General features: G+C 37.9%; 1 protein-coding gene across 1 annotated transcript; it reads right to left on the reverse strand.

Moving 5' to 3' along the window:
• Nucleotides 1-14,902: 14,902 nt before the first annotated feature.
• Nucleotides 14,903-16,077, reverse strand: LOC112710455 (acidic endochitinase). The gene has a single exon (XM_025762677.2). It carries the CDS (start codon nucleotides 16,032-16,034, stop codon nucleotides 15,117-15,119), a length of 918 nt encoding a protein of 305 aa, XP_025618462.1. The 5' UTR covers nucleotides 16,035-16,077; the 3' UTR covers nucleotides 14,903-15,116.

Genomic DNA, 16,077 nt, shown 5'->3' on the forward strand with positions numbered 1-16,077 from the left:
ACTTTTGGGTTTTGGATATGTATGTGTATATATATGTAAATATTCTCCGGCCAGTCTTGACTTCGCAGGCTGAGTTAGGAGCTTGTTATTTTGTATCTTTGGCACTCTATTCCTACTTCTGTTATAATATGTTTAACAGTTATGGTTTTCTTAGCACGTAGGTTAACCCGTTCCTTGAGCGTTGCGCTTTTATTTTGCGATTTTGTTTCCTCTTTTCTTCAAGGCTCCTAGCATATTATAATTCTTCTGCTATTATATGTACTCATTTTGTTTTAGAGGTCGTAATACCACACCACCTCTATTTTACGGCTTAAGCGTAAAGCTTAGTGTGGTAGGGTGTTACATTATGGTATCAGAGCAGTTCGTTCCTATTGAGCCTGAAAGACGGATTGATTGTACTTCTGTGCATTCTCTGTATATGTGTTTATGTGCTATTAGAATATCTGATTGATATATATGGCATAAACGTTTGTGAGCATGCATTTGGAACTTAAAGCATTAGACCTGCGATATTAAGACTGATCAACTTAATATCACTTGTTTCGTGTGTATAGGGACCAGATGTCGACTCGCGGACGCGGTCGCGGGCGAGGTAGAGGTAGGACAGACACCGTTACTCCTGCCCCCATAGGGACTGATCCAATAGACTTTATGGCTGTCCTAGGAAATATGGCCGCAGCTATGCAGGCAACAGCTGAGGCACTGGGTAATCAGATAAATCAGGGTAATCATGGGAACAATAATAATGAGAACGGTCCTATGACACTTGCAACGTTTCTGAAAGTTTACCCTCCGACTTCTAGGGGATCCTCAAATCCTACTGATGCAGATAATTTGATTCAGGCTATGGAAAGGGCGTTGCAGGCCCAACAGGTTCCTGAGGGGCAATGGGTTGAATTTGGAACTTATCAGCTGCAAGGTGAGGCTCAATATTGGTGGCAGGGAACACGACGTATCCTACAGCCTGATGGTGTTGCAATTCCTTGGGAGGTTTTTCGGGCAGAGTTCTATAAGAAATACTTTTCTAATTCAGCCAGAAATGCCAAGGAACTTGAATTAATGCAGTTAAAGCAGGGACAGATGACTGTTGCTGAGTATACTAGCAAATTTGAGGAGTTATGTCGCTTTTCTCGTATCTGTCAAGGTGCGCCTGAAGATTTTGCTGAATGGAAGTGTATTAAATATGAAGGAGGTCTTTGGAGTGATATTCTGAGCTTCGTTGCCCCAATGGAGATTAGGGTGTTTTCTGAATTGGTGAATAAGAGTAGAGTGGCTGAAGATTGTGTGAGGAAGGCAGCAGCAGAGAAAGAAAGTTTGAGGGTGCCTTTTCAGAGATCTTCAGGAAGGAACTTTGCTCCGAGAGGTAGGAATTTCAAGCGTGGAGGCTCTGTTCCACAACAGACTCAAGGTCAAGGTAATTACAGAAGGCTGAATACCAATGTTAATCAGGGAAGAAGGTTTGGGAAGCAGCCACAGCAGGATCTGAATTGTCCGAAGTGCGGAAAGTATCATCCTGAAGTTCCGTGCAGATTAGGACTTGGAGTATGCTATTCATGTGGACAGCCCGGGCATATAGCGAGTAATTGCCCGGAGAAGAAGAAGTATGAGACTGGTAGGGTGCAGCAGCCAGGGAGAGTATACACCACTTCTACCATAGGTGCTGAGGGATCTGAGACACTGATTAGAGGTAATTGTGAAATGGCTGGTAAAATCTTAAATGCTTTATTTGATTCAGGAGCAAGTCATTCATTTATTGCATTTGAAAAGGCCCATGAATTAGGATTGAGAATGGTGGTTTTAGGTTATGATTTGAAAATATATAATGCTACTCATGAAGCTATGGTGACTAGGATAGGATGTCCACGAGTTCCCTTTCGAGTACAGCAACGTGAATTTGTGCATGATTTGATTTGTTTGCCTATGACTGGTCTTGATCTCATTTTGGGATTGGATTGGTTATCCAAGAATCATGTTTTGCTTGATTGTTCTGAGAAGTCAGTACAGTTTATACCGGAAGGGTCAGAAGCACCGGTTGTGGTGAATAGTTACTATTTAAATTCTATGATAGTAAACTGTTCTGGAACTGAATGTCAGGGTATTATGTTATTAACTGCAGGAGTATCAGGTGATGATCAGAGTTTAGAGCGGATTCCGATTGTATGTGAATTTCCATATGTGTTTCCGGATGATATTAATGAATTTTCACCTAATCGGGAGGTTGAGTTTGCAATTGAGTTGGTGCCTGGAGCCGGTCTGATTTCGATTACTCCTTATAGGATGTCACCTTTAGAAATGGCTGAACTAAAAGCTCAGCTGGAGGATCTGTTAGATAAGCATTTCATCCGACCAAGTGTTTCTCCGTGGGGAGCACCAGTGTTACTAGTAAAGAAGAAGGATGGGAGTATGCGGTTGTGTGTCGACTATCGGCAGTTGAATAAGATCACTGTGAAGAATAAATATTCGTTGCCTAGAATCGATGATCTAATGGATCAGTTACAGGGTGCCGGTGTGTTTTCTAAGATTGATCTGCGATCCGGTTATCATCAGATAAGGGTTAGAGACGAGGATATTCCAAAAACCGCTTTCAGGACCCGTTATGGTCATTATGAGTATACAGTGATGTCTTTCGGGTTAACTAATGCCCCTGCAGTATTTATGGATTATATGAACAGGATTTTCTGACCGTATCTGGACAAGTTTGTTATTGTCTTTATTGATGACATTCTTGTTTATTCTAAGTCTGAAGAGGAACATGCTGAACACTTGCAAACTGTGCTGCAAATTCTGAGAGATAGGAAGTTGTATGCTAAGTTATCTAAATGCGAGTTCTGGAAGAGTGAGGTGAAGTTTCTCGGCCACGTGGTGAGTAAGCAAGGAATAGCTGTGGATCCTGCTAAGGTGGAAGCAGTGATGAATTGGGAGCGACCAACTTCAGTGACAGAGATCAGGAGTTTCCTAGGTTTGGCAGGGTATTATCGGAGATTCATTAAGGGATTTTCACAGCTCGCCTTACCTTTAACTAAGTTGACTAGGAAGGATACGCCTTTTATTTGGACTCTGGAGTGTGAAGAGAGCTTCGAAGCATTGAAGCACAGATTGACTACTGCACCCGTGTTAGTATTTCCTGAACCAAGTGAACCGTTTGAAGTGTACTGTGATGCGTCTCTGAAGGGTTTGGGGTGCGTTCTGATGCAGCACCAGAATGTTGTAGCATATGCCTCACGGCAGTTAAGGCCGCATAAGATGAACTACCCGACACATGATTTGGAACTTGCTGCTGTTGTGTTTGCTTTAAAGATTTGGAGGCATTATCTTTATGATGTTAAGTTTCATGTTTTCTCAGACCATAAGAGTTTGAAGTATCTTTTTGTGTAGAAGGAGTTGAATATGCGTCAGAAGAGATAGATGGAGCTTCTGAAAGATTATGATTTTGAATTGAATTATCATCCAGAAAAAACAAATGTTGTGGCGGACGCTTTGAGTCGGAAGTCTTTATATGCAGCTTGGATGATGCTACAGGAGGAAAAATTACTAAAGGCATTTCAAGGTTTGAATTTGGGAATTAGAGAAGAATCTGGAATCTTGTGTTTGAGTCAGTTGCAGATTTCAAGTGATTTTAAATCAGAACTTCTGAAGGCTCATCGAGATAGTGAAGCGTTACGTAAGGTATTACCAGTAGTTGAACAGGGAAAATAGTGGAGAGTGTCAGAAGGTCAGGATGGTTTATGGAAGTTTAAGAACCGGATTATTGTGCTTAATGTTGGAGACCTGCGACAAAGTATCTTGAAGGAAGCTCATAAGAGTGGGTTCTCAATTCATCCAGGGAGTACTAAAATGTATCAGGATCTGAAAACGATGTTCTGGTGGCTAGGTATGAAGAATGATGTGGCATTGCATGTATCTAAATGTTTAACGTGTCAGAAGGTTAAGATTGAGCATTAGAGACCATCAGGAACCCTTCAGCCTTTGGAGATTCCACAATGGAAATGGGAAAGTATCACAATGGATTTTGTGATAGGTTTGCCTAGAACCCGATCTGCTTATGACGCTATCTGGGTGGTTGTGGATCGACTGACGAAATCCGCTCATTTTCTTCCTATCCGAATAAGTTGCACAATGGAGGAATCGGCTCGAATGTATATCAAAGAGATTGTCAGATTACATGGTGTGCCCTCTACTATTATATCTGACAGGGATCCTCGCTTTACATCAAGATTCTGGGGAGCTTTTCAGCATGCATTTGGGACTCAATTAAGTTTGAGTACTGCGTATCACCCTCAGACAGATGGTCAGTCAGAGAGAACTATTCAGACCTTGGAAGATATGCTAAGGGCTTGTGTTTTGGACCAGCCAGTGAGCTGGGATCGGTATATGCCATTAATAGAATTTGCTTATAATAATAGCTATCATGCGAGCATTGGAATGGCTCCATATGAGGCTCTGTATGGCAGAAAATGTCAATCTCTGTTATGTTGGTATGAAACTGGAGAAAGGAGTTTATTAGGGCCTGAGGTGATAGCTGAAACGACTGAGCAAATAAAGAAGATTCGTAGTCAAATGCTTATAGCCCAAAGCCGCCAAAAGAGCTATGCTGACCAGAGGCGAAAGCCTTTGGAATTTGAAGAAGGAGAACATGTCTTTCTGAAGGTTACACCAACCCCTGGGGTAGGAAGAGTTATTAAGACTAAGAAACTGAATCCTCGTTATATTGGACCCTTTGAGATTCTGAAGAGGATTGGGCCAGTGGCTTATAGAATTGCCTTACCGCCATATCTTTCGAATTTGCACGAAGTGTTTCATGTATCACAGCTTAGGAAGTACACTCCTGACGCAAGTCATATTCTAGAACTAGAACCAATACAAGTGAGAGAAGATCTAACACTTCCAGTAGCCCCAGTAAGAATTGATGACACAAGTGTTAAACAATTACGAGGAAGGGAAGTATCATTAGTAAAAGTAGCTTGGAGTCGAGCTGGTATCGAGGAACATACTTGGAAACTCGAATAAGATATGCGAAAGGACTACCCACATCTCTTTTCAGGTAATTGAATTTGAATTTTGAGTACAAAATTCTTTATTAGGTGGGTAGGATTAGGGGTGTAATCGGTTCGGTTTGGTTCGGTTTTGGACCGAAAACAAACCGAACCGACCTGATCGGTTGAACGTTAATATCAACCATTCGGTTGGCTGCTTTCTGGACAACCGAACCGAACCGAACCGAAACAACAGTGGTTTGGTTCGGTCGGTTTTTTCGGTTTTTTTATACCTAATAAATAGAATTTAAAATATCATAAAATAAAGTTTAAAACCTTCAATAAACCAGAATAACAAGAGTATATCACATCTAAATCCAGTACAAATTCAACTTAATTAAATATAAAACAAAGGCAATTAAAAATGTCTAGCAAAACAACAAAAATAAACACACTTTAAACCACAACAGTCACTTTAAAACAAATAAAAACTAAATAGCCAATCAACCACCATGCTTAATCTGAATCCACACCAGACTCATCCTCATCTTCTCCGGTTGGTGCAATTTCTACAAAAATAAAACAAGAAAATCAATATAGATTATAAATATAATATAGATTATAGATTATAAACATAAACCATGAAAGGAACTACAAATTTCTTTTTTGCATACCTAATTCAAGTTTCTCAAACTCTTCAATAAGCTCCTCAAAATCAGTTGTCATTGGAGAAGCACGAAGCCAATTTTGTGTGCATATCAATGCCTCAACTGTCTTTGGAGTTAAAGAACTCCTATAGTTGTTAAGCACTCTTCCACCAGTGCTAAAAGCTGATTCTGAAGCAACAGTTGAGACCGGCATTGCTATGACATCTCTAGCTATTTGGGATAAGATAGGATACTTGCTAGAATTTACCTTCCACCAATTCAATATGTCAAAAGTATTTTGATCACCAGGCTTCTCTAAACCATCCATCAAATACAAATCCACCTCATTCTTGTTGATGATCTCATGAAAATGCACCTCCTTAAAAAAATCACCAGCCATGTCGCCATCAGGTACTCCCACATCTGATGCACCATCCATTGTTGTTGAAGTAAAAGATCTTCCCCCATTATTTGCATTCATATAGCATTCAAACATCTTGGAGAAGGTTTCTTTCACTTTTGCACCCAAAAAATCAGCATCATCCTTATCATATAGCTTTTCAAAGCTAAAGTTGACAAACTTCAACTTGTATCTAGGATCAAGAATCACAGCAACAAAAATCATCATGTTGATATTTTTAATGTTATCCCAGTACTTGTCATACTTAAGCTTCATCCTCTCAGCCATACTCCCAAGTAATGGATCTCGACTATCACAAGAAGCTTTGAACACACGCAAAATCTTACAAAACTCATGAAAATATTGAGAAGAAGTCACAAGCAAACTACCAGACACACTCTTTGTAACATCATGAAAAATTTTCAAGAATTCCATAAAGTGTTTTGCATTGTCCCAATCAATATTCCTCGGAATACCACCTTGCATTAGAGCATATTCTGTATCTCTCTCCCCTAGCCTCTTGAACGCCTTTTGAAACTTCAAACCACTTTCAAGCATGGTGTATGTAGAGTTCCATCTAGTGGGAACATCGAGTTGGACAGTACACTTGTCTTGTATCCTAGCTTCCTTAATGAAATTTTTGAACCTATTCATACGACTAGGGGAAGCACGCACATATCTAATAGCATTTCTTATCTTGCTAATAGATTCATGCATCTCTTTCAATCCATCATTAACAACAAGATTAAGAATATGTGCACAACACCTAACATGCAAATGCTCTCCTTTCAAAGGATGTAAATTCCAATCCTCCATTATAGTTCTTAGGTAAGATATTGCAGTATCATTAGAACTAGCGTTATCAACAGTAATTGTGAACACTCTAGATATCCCCCACCCCAAAAGACATCTCTCAATCTTTCTACCAATTGTTTCTCCCTTGTGGTTTTTAATAAGACAAAAATTAATAATCCTCTTTTGCAATTTCCAATCATGATCAATGTAATGAGCAGTGAGACACATATAATTCAGATTTTGCACAGAAGTCCAACAATCAGTAGTTAAACAAACAAATTGATTCGGTTGCTTGAACACAGTTTTCAACCTATTCTTCTCACTAATATAGAGATTCCAACAGTCCTTAGCAACAGTAATCCTTCCCGGAAGTGGAAATCTAGGTTGCACAATACTCATATAGAATCTAAATCCCTCCCCCTCAAAAAACTTGAATGGTAGCTCATCAACAATTATCATCCTAGTAAGGGCTTTTCTACACATTTCAGCATCAAAAGTAACTGCAGTAAATACCCCTTCACCCTCTTTTTTTTGTTGGAAGGTAAGGATTGTTTGACTAGGGTCACCCGACTCCCTAGGAAATTTTTTACATTGGTTCAACAAATGATAACGCATATTAGTTGTACCATTTCTATGAGAGTCACATGCATATGATGCACCACACCAATTACATTTAGCCCTAGGATGTGATGGCTTGGACTTAGGATCCCTTGTAAAGTGTTCCCAAGTCCAAGATCTAGGTCTAGAAGGTTTTCTGTTACCTTCATTAGCTTCATCCTTGCTATCCTCTTCATCAGTTTCCACAGTGCTTGGAGATGGATTTGTTGGAGTTGCTCCCGGAGTTGCACCCACATTAGTTGAATGAACCTTCTTCTTCTTTGATCTAGGATGGGGCGGGGGTTTGGTAAGTACACCGCTGTCCGTTGAAGAACGTACCGCAGACTCAACAATTTCACCCCCAATGAGAGGCGTCCGCTCACTGGGCACCTCATTGCTTGTTGGCTGCATATATATATATATATATAAACAGAACAATGAAAAATTAAGGTTTTTAATTCATGAATAGCACCAAAAGTATTGTTTCCAGCAACAAAACAAGCATCATTAACAACTCTAACAGTCCACTAAAACAAGCATCATTAACAGCTCAAACAGTCCACCAAAACAAGCATCATTTAATACTCACCAACTGCCATATAATCAACAGAATTTAAATTCATTAACATCTCTAATAGTCCACCAAAACAAGCATCATTAACAGCTCAAACAGTCCACTAAAACAAGCATCATTTAATACTCACCAACTGCCATATAATCAACAGAATTTAAATTCATTAACAGCTCTAACAGTCCACCAAAACAAGCATCTTAAAAATTTAAGGAATAAAAGGTGAAGGAAGTAAATGAGGTCAATCATCATATGGGACAGGTATTCCTGTAAGCATTGATTGCATGCCAAGAACATGTTTCATAAAATGGCACCAAAGAGAAATAGGAACAAATTTTTAACATCCTTTTCAACAATTCCAAGTAGCAATATGAAATAATATGCAATTTCACTTTCAAAACCATGACAGATAAAAAACAACTTTCAAAACCATAATAGATAAAAAACAAGGCAAATACAATGAAAATTATGGACAAATAAAATAAGCTGTAGTCGGGTAGAACAACCAGCTTTGAAAGTTTTAGAGAAATCATAAGGAACTATATTCCCATCTTTAATGATCAAATAATAGCCAAATAACTTCAGCGTAAACAAGCTCTTTGATTATTAACATAAATATTTTTACATTTTAATCAATGTAAGGATGTTGAAAAGACCAAAGGAACCAGTAACACTTCACCCAATTTAATTTGTGTTCAAAGTGTTTCAACAATCATATATAAAAGGGCTTCAAAGTTACTAATTTTCTGTTCATATATTTGATAGAATACACAATATTCTTGCAATATAGAAATGGATTCTACTATCTTTATTCAACCACATAGTCATGCAAAAAGTAAATTCTTTATCGCCAAATACAAAAAGTAAAAACAGATACCAAGATCAGATTGCATAGTAACAAAGAATTTTCTTGGAATTGAAGTTCATAGAACAGATTCTATGCAGTTTGTCCCAAACAAAATATATAATAGACCTTCTATCAAAATTGGGAATGAGTGAAGCTAGTCCAATGCCTATCTCAATGATTTCATCCCTAAAATTACTATCAACTGCCACTTTTAGCCAGTTCATGCATAGTCTACTAAAGCTGAATTCTAAAGCTTGACAGCTGGTGAAGCAGAGATCACATGGGTTTAGAATCTACTTCAAAAATTGAACATCAAACTTCATATTACCTCACAAGCAATTTATTCAATGAATGTCTCTATTTTTCATCCAGGAAAAAAATTAAAATAAAAAAATAAAGCGATGCATTACCCTGTGAGTTCTTGATGCTGCCAATACAAACAGAATTTCTAGCTACAGAATTTTCTAAAAAACATAACCACAAAGGCACAAATAGAATTTCTCAAAATCATAACTACAAACAGAATTTGTAAAAACAATTGTTCAGGTTAAATCAAGCACAATATCACTAAACAGAATCTCTAACAATAATTGTTCAGAATTTTTAACCTCCGAAGAAGACATTGTGGAGTTGCTTTCTGCAGGAGATGGCCTGGTGATAGGAGTGCTGCTCGGCGCTCGATTTGGACTGCGACGGCCACTGGAGTCTTGCTTGGCGACTGGATTGCTGCTCGATGACAGGACTGCTTCTCGGTGAATGGATTGCTCCTCGGCGACGGCGACCCAGCGAGGCAGCGATGGCGACCCAGCGACGGCAACCCTGCGAGGCGACCCTGCGATGGCGATGACTGAAGACAAGAAGAGAGGAAGAGAAGCTAGGGTTCTCCTTCAGGGTCTCCTTCTCTCGAGCATGGTGGAATCGAAGGTGGAACTGTGGAAGTGTGGAACCGTGGAAGAGAAGAACAGAGGAAGAAAGCTAGGGCTCCGGATTCGCCATTCGCGTAAAAGAGAGGAAGAAGGCTAGGGTTGTGTGTGAAGTTGCCCTTTTATACCTAGGTTAAAGGGTAACTTAGTAAAAACACACCATTGAACCTTCATTTTTCGGTTCGGTCCGGTTCGGTTCGGTTTCTGCCGAGTCAATCGAAAACCGAACCGAACCGATCGGTTTACTTCGAAAAAACCAAAAAAACCGATTTTTTCGGTTTTCTAATCGGTTGTTGTAAAATTCGGTTCGGTTCTGCGGTAATTTTCGGCCCGGTTCGGTAATTTACACCCCTAGGTAGGATGTAAACCCCGGTTAAATTAGTAGATAATTAGTCAATAAATTAGTTTTTAATAAGGAGGATTAGAAATGCAAATATTATATCAAAATAGGATAGAACTCATCGAAACGAGAATTTTGACACTAATTTAAAAAAAATGGTCCAAAATTAGACCGAACCGGCCGGACCGATTGAACCGAGCCCAAACCGAGCCCATGGGCCCAACCAGCCCAGCATGTTTAAGTGAATTACGGTTTCTTCCTCCCCATTTCAGCAAATGATACGCTGAAGCCATAGCAGGGGAGAGAAGAGAAAACCTTTCCTAACCTTACGTTACTTTCCAACGCACGTAACTCCTCCGTCCGAGCTCCGATCACCGCACCGTTTGCGGCCACGCGTTTACCGCGTCGAGCTTTACGTTTCTATCGGAACAATTTCATTGGTAACTTGCTTAATCACTCTCAGCTTTCTCTTCCCCCAATTTTCAAATTTTAAGTGGAAATGTTGAATTTCTTTGATTTCTGATGTTTTAGGATCCAATTAGCTTGAGGAAAACATTCACTTTTACTTATGTGAAGCTTGGGTAAGGTGAAGATACGATAATTATATTTTATTTTCATTGAATTTGAGCTTTGAGTATTAAATTGGATATATATGTGTTATAAATGTGTATTAGGTTGTGAATAAATAATTGGAGCTTGAAATTGTGAATATTGGAACTTGGAGGAAGCTGATTAGGTGAATTTTGAAGGGGCTGCCTTGGTTTTAAATAATTTGCTTTGGTCGTTACGTGGAAATCGGCCAAGGTATGGTTTAGGTTTCTTGCATTTAATATATAATGTTCTGTGAAAACTTAGGCTAGATGACCATAGGATAAGTTGAAATGCAGATGTATGTTTAATGTTTAGTAATTTGTCGATGAATATATTTGGTTGAAGTTTATTGAATAATTAGTTATTAATTTTGGATGGTAAATGTTGTTATGTTAATTTGGAGAGAATTATGGTTGAATGTTATTGTTGATGAACATGGTTGGTTTGGTGCTTGTTGATTAACTAATAATTTGGTGAATTATTGATTTGAGGTATTTTGTGTTAGAAGCCTAGGATTAGTGAACTATGATCTTTAGTTGAATTTTGGTTGTTGGATTTGAATATTATATGAGTATAATTATTGATCTGAGGTAGATTTATTGTGGTGACTATTATGATGATGAGGAAGGGTGTGTTAAATTGAAAAGAAAGCAGGTTTGGACCCAAAAAGGGTGGCAAAGTCCGAGTTTTAGAGGAGATGCTGCCGAAATTTTATAAAAAATTAGAGATTTTGTTTATATGATTATTTAAAAAGATTTAGATTCAAAGGTTATATGATTTGATTTAGAGTTATTAAGAAAATGAGCATGTTTTAAGTTTGATTATTTAGAAAAGAATGAATTATGTTTTGAATTGAAACTATTGATGGATGGAATTGGAGGTGTGATAATGAAGGATAAGAATTGAATATGATTGACGTATAATGATGAATGAAATGCGATTGGGAATGATGTGGATGTTGATGAATTATAATTAAATTATTTATATGGCTTATGAATTTGAATAATCTGAGATACGAGATTCCCTGGATCAATTGCATATTACTTGAATTACTTGCTTGTGTATTAACTGGGTGTGCCTAAATGTACTTGCCATGTTAAATGTATATTTGTTATCTGCAGTACTTGTTACCTTTTTGTGCTTGCCTTTATCTGTTTAGTTGTCTGTGAAAATGTATGATGGAGTTGGAGGTAAAGAGGAATGGCAGAATGGGATTTAGATTTAAGGTTAAGTTAAGTTAGGTTTAAATATTCTTAGTAAACCACCTTTTATGACTTCTGTTTAATACTTTAAGCTCTATAATCTGAGTGTCGGCGTTCTAAGATTGCCTTTGGCATTCCCAGGACCTTATATATTATGTGTGTGGCACCTTTTCCATACTGAGAACCTCCAGTTCTCATTCCATACTATGTTGTTGCTTTTCAGATGCAGGTCGAGAGGCATCTCGTTAGGCGTATGGACCCTTGAAGTGGAGTGGTTACAGGGTTATTTTGTTATGCTATGATGTGTATACATGTACTTGGTTTTCTCTCCGCACAACTTGTTCGCAGGCTGAGTTAGGAGCTTGTTATTTTGTATCTTTGGCACTCTATTCCTACTTCTGTTATAATATATTTAACAGTTACGGTTTCCTTAGCACGTAGGTTAACCTGTTCCTTGAGCGTTGCGCTTTTATTTTGTGATTTTGTTTCCTCTTTTCTTCAAGGCTCCTAGCATATTATAATTCTTCTGCTATTATATGTACTCATTTTGTTTTAGAGGTCGTAATACCACACCACCTCTATTTTACGGCTTAAGCGTAAAGCTTAGTGTGGTAGGGTGTTACACGTATACGCAAAAATAAATAAATAAATAACTAAATACTATTTTTATGTTTTATTTCAACTAATAATTATTATCATATATGTTGTATTATTTTAATTTATTATTTAAGAAAAGTATGTTTAATATTATTTTAAGAGTAAATATATTTAAAAGAATACAAAAAATAAATTTTATTGATATTTTTTAATAAAAATAAGCTTTTAAAAATATTTTTGTGTTTTGCGGATATATCCGATATCTGATCCGATCGCAGATCGGATCAAACCTTAAAAGCTGCGGATATTGGATCCGATTCGATCCGATGATTTTAGTGCAGATCGGATATAAATTTTGGTCATATCCGATCCGATCCGCATTCACCCTTAAGAAAGTCTAGGGACTAACATTTTTATTAAAATATGGCTAGCATTTAATCAATAAAAAAATGAATAATTCTACACCATTAGATATAATCTCACACTATTAAAAATACTAATAATAACTAATTAATAATTACAAATCACAAAACTTATTACTCTCTAACACTCCTTTTAATTTATATATGTGTGTCTTGTACATTATTAACAAATACATTATAAAATTTTTTGTTTCTTTATATTTATGTATTTTTTGTATATTTGTGTATGTGTCTTAAAGACACTAACCAGACGAAGTCCAAAGTAGGGATGATGGCAACGGGTCCCATGGGGGCGGGGATATGCCCCCGCCCCCCGCCCCCAATATCTATCCCCGTCCTCGCGATGGATAGCGGGGACTCCATATCCGCCGGGGACCTGGATTTTCGCGGATATCCGCAGATTTTTGTAAAAATTAATAAAAATTGAAAAAAATAGAAAAAAAGTAGAAAATATTAAAAAAAGCAAAGATAATCCTAAATTGTCATTACAAACATGATTTCTATTGTTTTTAAAGACTTAAATAGTAATAACCAACAAACATAAACATCAAAACATATCCATAAAACAACCAAATATTCCATAAACAATTAAACATATCTATAAACAATCAAACAAAGTTCATCACATTGTAAAAACATAATTCTAAATCCTCCTTTCATCCTTAGCGTTGGTAGATTTCGATTTACTTGAATCCTACATAAAAAAGAAAAAAACTTAGAGTTAAAATCGTATAATAACTCAATAAATGCTTCAAAATCAAAATAAAAATTCCATAATCAGATTCAGCATAATCATAAACACAAATGCTTTAAAATCAAAATAAAACAAAGAAAATAAAATCAAAATAAATTAGAAAATTTTCATAATCAAAATTAGCATAATCATAAACATAAATGCTTCAAAATCAAAATCAAAATTTCATAATCAGAATCAGTATAATCATAAACATAAATACTTCAAAATCAAAATAATAAAAAAATTCATAAACAGAATCTGCATAATCATAAACACAATGCTTCTAAATTAGAATAAAACTTTCATAATCAGAATCAACATAATCATAAACATAAATTCTTCAAAATCAAAATAATCAAAAAAATTTTCATAACCAGAATCTGCATAGTCATAAACACAATGCTTCAAAATCAGAATAAAAATTTCATAATCAGAATCATCATAATCATAAACACAAATGCTTCAACATCAAAATAAACAAGAAAAATTTTATAATCACAATCAGACAAATGCTTCAAAATCAAAATAAACAATGAAAATTAGAGTTCTGTGACTTACCTGAGGAGAAAAGGCAACGGCGAGCGAAGAGGCGATGACCGGCGAAGGCGCGACGACCGATGAAGAGGGGACGAACTGCAAAGGCGCGATGACCGACGAACTCGCGACAATGGGAAGACGCGACGACGGCGAAGATGACGGACTCCCTGTTGGCTGTTGCGGTGTGCGTGACGGTGACGCGTGACCTGACTACGTAAGAGACTGAGAGGTGGCGGTGAAGGACTAAGGTGTGGGAAGTAGCGGTGAATACTGAGGGGTTAGGAGGTGGCAGTTGGCAGTAGTGATGGAGAGACTGTGCCGTTCAGCCACCGTTCACGTGTCTGAGAGGACAGGGGCAGAAGGAGATTTGAGGTTGAGGGGCTTCAGATGTGAATTGTGAATTGTTAGTGCGGCTAGGGTTTTTAGTTTCCCTCGTAAGATATATATATATATATATATATATTATAAGGGTATTACAGTCTTTTCACACATTCGGGGATTAAACGGGTCTCCACGGAGCGGGGACCTCTATCCCCGTCCCCGCCCCGTTTAATAAACGGGTTCCCGTCCCTCGTCCCCGCCCCATCCCCGCAGGTGGAAAATCCTCCCCATATCCACCCCCGGCGGGTAAATTCCCGCGGATACCCGCCTCGCCGGGGATTTTTGCCATCCCTGGTCCAAAGGCATGCACAATATAACGAACTAACGGAGCCAACACAAAATATAACGAACTAACGGAATTCCTCAAGCGTCTTATTTATTCTCGAATATTTATATTGTTATTACATAAATACACTGATACAAACACACGAAACTGTTCAGGTAGCACAAAACATGTGTAGTAACGAGTAACACCTACATACACTGAACGTGCTACTTAATTATTAATATTATTCCTAGTTATACAGATGATAATAATGTATTATATAACTAATTAATTACACACTCCCCTTAATGGCATCGCTGTAATGATTTTGAACATCAAAAGATCTGTCCCAAACCATAACTCCACCGTACTTCTTAGATTTCTTGATAGCAGGAAGAACCTTAGAAGTGAGCACATTAGGAGGAATATAACCGCTACTAGCGGCGGCCTGAGAACCCGGCACTCCTAAGAACACTTGCTTAGCTTGACTTGAACTCCACTTGTTCCATGCATTAACAAGACTATTAGTGTTTCCATTAGAATACTGGCACTCACCATTGTTGTAGAACTGAACCCAGACATAATCGAACAGACCAGTTTTGATGGCAGCATCCAAATGTTTATCAGGGAAGGGACACTGCGGCGCGGCAGAAAGAAACACCTTATTGTGCTGGCTATGAGAATTGAGTGCCTTGGCGAGCACGTCATAGTACTCAACCCCGCCGGTTTCAATGTCGAAATCGATTCCATCCAACACAGCATTACCTAAAGGTCTTGAATTTGAGGATGGTGATCCTCCAAGAAAATGATTCCATAGATAGGTTGCAAGATTTCTGGCTTCATCAGCTGAACTGAGAGAGTAACCTGAAGTGCCACCTCCAAGAGAGAGGAACACCTTAATTCCTTTTCTTTGGCAAGTCTTGATTTCGTTGCTTAGTTTCGCGCAACCGTTGTTTGTGGGATTGCAGTGGCCAGCAAGGTTGAGCTGTGGGTTTTGGGAGTTGCCAAATTTGGATAAGAAAGCTATGTTCACAAATTTGTAGTTACCGGTGTTGCATGCATCTGAAAGTGAACCTTCATTGGTGTGTTGGCCCCAATACACTGCAATTCCAGCAGCATGGGATGGTGTAATAAACACAGAAATCAGCAACAAAGGTAGTAATAATAATGATATGTCTGATGATGATGGAACTTGTTTTAAGGATGCCATGTTTTAGGTTCTTTCTTGTTTTGTTTTGTTTGGTGTGTTGAAG

This window comes from Arachis hypogaea, chromosome 9 (genome assembly GCF_003086295.3).
Source record: "Arachis hypogaea cultivar Tifrunner chromosome 9, arahy.Tifrunner.gnm2.J5K5, whole genome shotgun sequence".
Lineage (NCBI taxonomy): Eukaryota > Viridiplantae > Streptophyta > Magnoliopsida > Fabales > Fabaceae > Arachis > Arachis hypogaea.

Bases quoted from the DNA above. Each gene is read 5' to 3' on its own strand.
- LOC112710455 (XM_025762677.2), bottom strand. From the start codon at position 16,034: ATGGCATCCTTAAAACAAGTTCCATCATCATCAGACATATCATTATTA.